The sequence below is a fragment of the Sceloporus undulatus genome, unplaced genomic scaffold (assembly GCF_019175285.1).
Source record: "Sceloporus undulatus isolate JIND9_A2432 ecotype Alabama unplaced genomic scaffold, SceUnd_v1.1 scaffold_17, whole genome shotgun sequence".
NCBI lineage: Eukaryota > Metazoa > Chordata > Lepidosauria > Squamata > Phrynosomatidae > Sceloporus > Sceloporus undulatus.
The window spans coordinates 2,486,928-2,495,757 of record NW_024802939.1 but is presented as its reverse complement, the minus strand read 5'-3'; the positions used below and the strand labels follow the sequence as shown (position 1 = coordinate 2,495,757).

Sequence of the window (8,830 nt, the reverse complement as noted above, 5' to 3'; positions counted from 1 at the left end):
CCATACCAATGCATATTGTATGCTTTTATTATTAAAAGATAAGATTATATTGAGCTGAATTTTATGCTGGAGAGTTTGGAATCCAACCGATAGTACTGTATAAATCAAATATATTATGCAAAGGTGAAACATAGCTTTGCATTTGGAACAGTAGGATCATAGATGTTTATTCTGGCCTCTGTGTCTTCATTACGGTACCCTATGTTGAAAAATTAAAAAATAATGCTGTGTCTTTCCCCAAAACATTTATAAAAATATTGGGTGTAATTCATTGACTTTTTTCAGACAGATGAGATTATTTGACTTTATTTCAAATATTAATAAGAAAGGTTTCATACAACCAGTAACTTTACCCTTTCTTCTTTTTATAGAAACCATAGCCCATTAATGAGTTTTGGAGCCAGCTTTGTGAGTTTTTTGGTGAGTACAAAATACTCTTGTGATAAAATGGCACTTCACAAACAACATGATATATATATGTGATTGAAAACATACATTTTGTTTTGTAATGTCACTGTTTATAAAAGGGTACTTCAGATTTGTTTCCCCCCTGCAAAATGCCTATACTGTACATCCAACATCTCAAATCATATAAAATAATGTTTTTATGGTCACAATTCCAAATTTTAGGCCTGATTCACATGTCAAAATGCATTTCTTCAAACCATAGTTTTAGATTCCTCAGGTATTTTGGTTTTTGGGTTGAGATGCTGGGTATCGTTTGCAGATTACGAGAAAATGATGAAGACACAGCTGGAAGAACTGGCTCATAATTACTGATTGTGGGTTCTGTTTTTCTCCCTTAATAAAAGTTTGCAGACAGCAGAGGCATGCAGGGGTACGAGTCTCACCAGCTGACAGCGGGGCAGGGGGAAACACACCACTGCTCCCCAAACATCTGCGTTTGGGCAGAAATGGGCTTTGGCATTCATCTGCATCCCTTTAACACACTGAAACTCAGCGGAAGAGATGATAGACTGAGGAGGGAGCTGACTTGTTTTCAGCTGCTCCAGAGACTAGGACTCGGAGCAATGGATGCAAGCTACAGGAAAAGAGATTCCACCTCAACATTAGGAAGAACTTCCTGACAGTAAGGGCTGTTTGACAGTGGAACACACTCCCTCGGAGTGTAGTGGAGTCTCCTTCCTTAGAGGTCTTTAAGCAGAGGCTGGATGGCCATCTGTTGGGGATGCTTTGATTGAGTTCCTGCATGGCAGGGGGTTGGACTGGATGTCCCTTGTGGTCTCTTCCAACTTTATGATTCTATGATTCTCTATGACTGGGGTGAGCCTCATGGGCAGAGAAAGGAGGTCCCAGTTACTGTTGTTTTTTAAAAAAATATTTTTAAATTGTTAATGTTTAATTTTTTAAAAAAAAATTACTTTAAAAACATTTAACCAAATTTCACTTTAATCATATGAAGCTGTGTACATGTAAATACATTTAGGCTGTCTATTAGTCTACTGTAATTACAAGGGCAATTTTAAACTTGTTAAATTTTAAGCTACTACCTCTTCCTGTCTGCTGAATGAAACCAGGAGCAGCAGCATAGCTCCAGCTTTCCAACCAAGTCCTGGCAATGATTAAAAAACTTAAGTAGGGTCCCAAATATCAAAGCTCTTTTTTGCCTCCATTTCTCCCCTGCCCTGCCACCACATGCTCATCCCCACCATACTCCTAAAGGCCACTGGTTCCATGTGAAGTCAAAGGCATTCATAGCTGGCATCCATAGTTTTTTGTGGGTTTTTAGGGCTATGTGACCGTGTTCTATAAGAATTTATTCCTGACATTTGGCCTGCATCCGTGCCTGGTATCTTCAGAGAATGGTGGCATGGAGGTGTGTGTGGTATATATACTTTGTGACCTTTGGTTGAGATGAAGGGATTTACATGTTAATCTGTTTGTTGGTCTGTTGGTGAATGGCAAGGTCTCGGGATGGGAGGATATGCGGGGAGGATTTGTGTCTAATTAGTGACCCATTGTCAGCTGAAAAAGCCCTTGATCCAGGGTGATGCTCATATGCATGTGCTGAGTCTTGATCTTGCTGTTTTTCAAAACTGGTAGCCAAATTTTGTTTACTTTCAAGGATTCTTCTTTTCTGTTGAAGTTGTTTAGGAGTTTGTGGATTTCTGTGGCTTCCCTGTGCATTCTCACCTGATAGTTGTTGGCATGGCCCAGAATTTCAGTATTTTCAAATAGCATTTTATGCCCAGGATGATTGATAATGTGTTCTGCTACTGCTATTTTTCTGGCTATCCCAATTTACGGTGTGTCTTGTGTTTCTTGATTTACATTTCAACACTGCTTTTGGTGGTCCCTACGTAGACTTGTCTACAGCGGCACAGTATGCGGTAAACTCCTATGGCAGTGAGGGGGTCTCTCTTGTCCTTTGCTGAGCACAGCATTTGCTGGATTTTCTTGGTCAGTCTATAGATCATTTGGAAGTTGTGTTTCCTCATCAGTTTCCCTATTCTGTGTGTGACTACTTTGATGTATGGTAAAGATACCTTCCCTTTGGGTGGTTGTTTTTTTCCTTCACTCCTGTGGTTTTTTTCCCCCTGGGTCTGGCAGCTCTTCTGATGTCTGAGCTGGAGTAACCATTAGCCTGTAGAGTCCAGGGTTCATCTACCAGGAAGTGGGGTTCACAGATCCTTTTTACTTGGTCTACTAGTGTTTTTATTTTCCTCCCTTTTGTCCTGGGTGATGGTTGCAGTTCTTGTGTAGGTATTTAGGTGGAATCACTTTTCCTGTAGCTTGCATCAATTGCTCCGGGTTCTATTCTCTGGGGCAGCGGAAAACAAGCTTGCTCCATCATTAGTATGACACCCCTTCAAATACTTAAACAGGGCTATCATATTGCCTCTTAACTGTCTGTTTTCCAGGCTAAACATTAATTACACTCCTTCCAGTTCCTTGGGGCATGAATTCCAGGGAGAGAATAATTCCCAGTTTTATTCATCTTTTGGGGGAGCAGCTGGTGATGTCTGTCCTTTTCCTACTAATGGCCCCATATCTGTATCTATCTACCATCATTGAAATTCTCACACCACAGTTTGATTATGTGGGTCTTGCTATTTGTCTTTTTTTTTAAAGCACTGGCTAGTGTTTTTAAGTATGTGTTTAAAAATAAGCATTCTCGGGCATGTTCATTCAGTAACCTGTTCCACATTGTTGTTGTTGATGTTGTTGTTGTATGCCTTCAAGTCATTTCTGACTTATGACTACCCTATTATGGGGTTTTCATGGCAAGTTTCTTCAGAGGGGGTTTGCCATGGCCATCCCCTGAGGGATCCTAGATGGTGTGACTTGCCCAAGTTCACCCAGTGGGTTTCATGACCAAGCTGGGATTTAGACCCAGGTCTCCAGAGTACTAGTCCAATGCTCAAAGTGCTATGCCATGCCATGCTAGCTCGCATTGGTACCACACTGTCATGATGTAATAGTTTGAGTGTTGGACTAGGACTCTGGGAGAACATGATTCAAATCTCTGCTTGACCCTGGAAACCTACTGTGTGATCTTTGGTAAGCCCTCTGAACAAATATTTTCAAGAAAGCCCTGTGATAGGTTTGCTTTGGGTTCACTGTAAGTGAGAAATGACATGAAGCATCCCACCACCACCATCACCATCTTCGTAAAATGTGGGAAAAAATTAAGCAAACAGACAATGGCAGAGGAAAGGTTTATTAGTAGCTAGTAGCTATTTCCTATAATAGTGACTAAGTGGAGCAGCAGTGTATCAGGCAGTAGTTCTCTGACTACTAGATTCTGGGACAAACAGTATAGTAATATATTATATCAGTGACCTTCTTGTGAGCCTTAAAAGGCATCCGAGTAACATGATGGACCTTGGTCTTATCTACCAGGTCAGGTTCTATTGAATGCAGTAATGGTTAATGCAGGGGTAGGCAACCTTTTTGAGTCGGGGGCCGGGTTGGTGTCCCTCAGGCGACTGGGGGGGCCAAAGCCGGGGGTGGAGCTTCAACCCTCCGGGGCCGCAATGCCGGGGTGGAGCTTCCACCCTCTGGGGCGGGGCTGTGTGCCGGGGGCGGAGCTTTCCAGCCTCCGGGGGCCAGGCCTCCCCATCTTTGCTGCTGGCCCCTGACGGGGCCCCAGGCCCCGTCAGAGACCGGCAAAAAAGCTGGTGGGGACGCCAGCGCTGGGAGGGCCCCAGCGACGTCACCCGGGCCTCCCCAGAGGGCCCCCTGCCGCCCTCGGAGCCCATCCCTGGAGGGCCCCAGGATGCAAAGGGCCCCCAGGAGGCCCCCTGCCCGCCCTCAGAGCGCTCCTGGTGGGCCCCAGGGACGGCAGGCGGGGCCCCCAGAGGCCTCCCTGGAGGGCCCCGGATGGCAAGGGCCCCCAGGAGGGCCACCCTGGCCGCCCTCGGAGCGCTACTGGAGGGCCCCAGGGATGGCAGCGCGGGCCCCAGGAGGCCCCCTGCCCGCCCTCGGAGCGCTCCTGGAGGGCCCCAGGGGCGGCAGCGGGCCCCCAGAGGCCCCCTGCCGCCCGCGGAGCCCTCCTGGAGGCCCCAGGGACGGCAGCGGGCCCCTAAAGGGCCTGCCGCCCCGCTGCCGCGGCGGCCTGCCCATCACAGCTTTTAGCCGCGCTGCTGGTGCCACCATTTGGGGGGCCGGCGCCCAGAGTGGCGAAAAGCTGTTATGGCCGGCCGCCAAAACGGCGGCCGCGCAAACAGGAAACCGGGGGGCCAGGGTTGCCGACCCCTGGGTTAATGTCTCAGTATTAAAGGTTGGAATATAACTACCATAATTTTAGAAAATGCATTTAAAATGTGAAGTTGAAGGCTTTCATGGTTGGAATTCATAATTTTTGTGGGGTTTTTGGGCTATGTGGCTGTGTTCTGGAAGAGTTTATTCCTGATGTTTTGCCAGCATCTGTGGCTGGTATCTATGCCACCCACAGATGCTGGCGAAACATCAAGAATAAACTCATCCAGAACACAGCCACATAGCCCAAAACCCCCACAAAAAGCTGTGCCTTTAAATTATTTCTCAGTTATCAAGAGATTGTGGTCCTCTCAAGTTGCTCTGTTTATGGACAGTGGAATGGACCACCTTAGAAGGAGTAGTCCCTCATTTTGGATTCGTTTGTTTTTTAAACAGAGTTTGGATGGCCATCTGACAGGAATGCATTAGCTGTAGTTTCCTGCATTGTAGAGTCAGATTGGATGATGTTTGAGGTCCCTTCCAGTTCAATGGCTTTGTTACTCTCTATGCTAAGATGTTGTGTGGATTAGCTCATGGGATCTTGATATTAAACCAGTTGTACTGGCTGCCACAGCCTTTCCAAACCCAGTTGAGGGTGCATGTTTTAGTCTTTAAAGTCTTGTATTTTTGTATGTTTTGTTTATTTTGTATGCCATTTTAGAATAATTCCATCCTTAAGTATACACTAAAGATAAATCTCTCCCTTCCTGTCTCTGGAATCAGAGGCTACCGCCCATGTCATTTTCATAGCTCAAAATGTGGGCATGTCTAAGAATTGCCTTTGCAAATTGTTGCAATGAAGACACTGTGTCAGTTGCATTAGAAATAACTGAATTGTAGTTAATGTTGTACTAAGTAATATGGTAGCCAACTGATTAATGTGGTAAAATACAACATGCAGCTGTTTAATATGAAAAAGCTGGTTCATTATTTCATTTCTAATGGCTTATGGTAAGGCTATTGGTCATTATTTTACACATCAGAACTACTGACAGTGGGTAATGTTTGTTCTTAATTTAGGATGCCACCAATAATCAATGATCATATGAAGTAGCCAATTATCTGCAAAGAGTCATACCACAACAAATGGCATAGGACCTTTAATGTGTTATATACAGTTGTTTCATGTCTGCTGTCAAAACAGTAATGAGTTTTGTGACTCTTGACACAATGTATAAGCGTATGTGTAGTCGTCTGTCTTTTCTTTCAGTGAAGTCTCACCAGAATTTGAGTCTCATAGAGAAATAACTTGTGTTAATAAATCCCAGTTCCAAGTTATATTTGTTGAAATGTTCTTCTGCTTGTGTATTTTTCTAAACATCAAAGTCTGCATGCATTCTAGAATTGTAAACTAAAATTTCAAGAGAAAGTCTTAATGATGTGCCTATTCTTTTGGATCTCTCCTCTTGCTTTTGGGAAACTTAATAGGATTTCACCCTTCCAACTTCACTTATCCGAGTTAGATTTCGGAACCAGTGTAATATCCTAGCACAGGTTCATTCTCTGCTTTGTTGCTGCTCTAAATATAGTTGCACTGCTTTGCATGCCTTTGTCATTCAAAAATTACATTAGAAAAAGCATTGGATTTTTTTCCCTATGTGACAGTGGGGATTAAATTATTGAAATGCAAAGGAAATTCTGGCCATCTGATAGCTTGACACTGAGATGTGTAAATCAGTATGGGGAGATACTAGTGTGTGATAGCGTGTGATAGTATTACCTTGAAGAATCTGTACAGATACTGCCATGGTCTGTAACAGTAAGTGGATGAGAATTTACATAACAGAATTCTCTTAATACGTCATGACAGCAATTTCAATTCAGCTGTATAAGAAGCATCCATTTATGTTACGAGAAAGGGAGACAAGGAATTAAGTAATAATTTTTGCTTTTTATTTTCTTGACACTTAATAAATTGCACGTCTCATGTTTATGAAATGAACAGGCAGTTCCACTTGTATTTAAACTTTCTGGGCTGTACTGTAAAACAGTTTGATTTATTTTATTATGGGTGTGTTCAGAGGCTGTTCAGCAGGGTGTTTAGGGAACACATGTCTGCTGGGGATTATAATCCAGGTTTTGCTGAAGTGCAAGATGTTAAAAGAGTTCTATATGAACGTTGACAGGCCATCGGAAGTGAAAGCTAAATATGAATATTCTGTGTATAGACTTGGCATGCTGCTGCATGTTCATGGTATGTTGAAAATCAGTACATACTATTATGTGAGTTGTACCTGAAGAGGACAAGGGTCCAAAACACACTGCAAGAATAATTTGAGACCACTATAATTACTCTGGCTAGTGCTAGAGAATCTTGGGAATTGTAGTTTGTTGTGACACCAGCACTCTCTGACAGAGAAGGCTAAGTCTCTCCAGTTTCCAGAATTCCCTAGCATTGAGCCAGGGCAGTTAAAGTGGTCTCAAACTGGATTATTTCTACAGTGTGTTTTGAACCTAAATTATCCTAACAGATTGTGTTTCATATCCTGGAATTTAAAAAGAGCATGCAAAGTACAGTAAAATATATTCCACTATATATGAAATTTATAGTGGATATTTTACTTTGCACTTTCTTTTTAAATTCCTGGATATGGGGCACAATCTGTTAGGTTACCTTTGTTCTCCTCAGGTACAACTGACATAACAATATCTTCTACTGTATATGAAGTTTAGGGCCTAAATGACCTACAGGCACCAGGTCTTGTCTGATTTTAGAAACTAACAGGGTCAGCCCTGGTTAGTACTTGGATAGGAGACCACCAATGAATACTAGGTGCTGTAAGCTGTATTTTAGAGAAAACAACTGGCAGAACCACCTCTGAGTGATTGCCTAAGAAAACTCAGTGAAATTCATGGGGTTGCCATAAGTCAACAGTGAACGTGAAGGAACATATACACACACATATAAAGTTTAAAAGTTAAGTTCTTCAAACACTGTGGTCATATTTTCACAGTCCCAGAAATGAATTGTTTTCTGATGCCAGCCAGTGTAGTATTCGACCACATAGTAGGCATAGGCAGCTCTTTTTGAACTGAAGGAACATGGTTGAGCAGGTAGATGCCATGTATCCAAAGTCTGTGAAGTGAGGGCAAGGGGCATGCACTTTTACTTTGCTTAATTTCTTATTTCATTGAATACCCTTAAGTCATATGTGGTTGTTATGTGAGTCTGACTTTTTGTGAATCTTTCATATGGTTTTCTTGGAAAGATTTATTCAGAGGAAGTTTGGCATTACCTTCCTCTGAGGCTGAGAGAGTGTGATTTGCCCAAGGTCACCCAGTGGGTTTCTACAACAGAACAGGGATTCTCAGAGTCTTAGTCCAATAGACTAACAACTATATGATGCTGGGTCCACCCTTTAGTGCCCACTTAACCTTTTAAGCTATATTTTACTGTCATTTTTACTACACTTGTTTTAATTTTATTTTCCTTCGCTGAATTTCACAATATATTACAGTGTGTGTATATGTGCCTTCAAGTCACCTATTGACTTATGGTGACCCCTTGAATTTCATAGGGTTTTCTTAAGCAAGAAATACTCAGAGGTGATTTTCTCAGTTCCTTCCTATAGTACCACTTCCTAACTCTTACAGAAGGTACTCAAACATTTAATAGGGTTACATAATTCTGTCATGACCTGGAGCAGCTACCTAGAGCTATTCTAAGGTTGGAAGCATTCTGGCCTCCACACTTAGATGCAGGAGGGCTTGCATACTTCTCTGAGTAATATTTTTGGAGTAGGAGAAAAGGAGATGGTAGATAAGAAAAGGAAGCTGTGGAGGTGCAGGAACAGCCTAAGTAAGGCCTACCTGGTAAGCAAACCTTTAGCTAGCTAGGGGACAATTTGGTGGCACTTTAGTGGCACAGGGCATAGAAGGCATCAGAAAAGGCCTCCAGGGAATCTGTGTAGTCTATGAATTGTATATACGCTTTGGTAGTTGAGGAAAAAATATCACTTCCTAATAAATCTCCTTAATGGCTGTTTATCCAATATTGAAAGCTTTGTTGGGATTATTATACAATTGAGCAAATTGTGAATATTTTAATTCTATTTACAGTTGGACTTTCATATCCACAGATTCAACCATTCATAGTTTGAGAACAATT

General features: G+C 42.5%; 1 protein-coding gene across 2 annotated transcripts in view; it reads left to right on the top strand.

Moving 5' to 3' along the window:
* LOC121917418 (tetratricopeptide repeat protein 39C-like) overlaps positions 1-8,830 on the top strand; it is a 65,916-nt gene that overhangs the window by 27,023 nt on the left and 30,063 nt on the right. For both annotated transcript variants that reach the window (XM_042443367.1, XM_042443366.1), the window contains exon 2: positions 372-420. In XM_042443367.1, the coding sequence (XP_042299301.1) occupies positions 372-420 (49 nt within the window). The remainder of the gene's footprint in view (positions 1-371; positions 421-8,830) is intronic.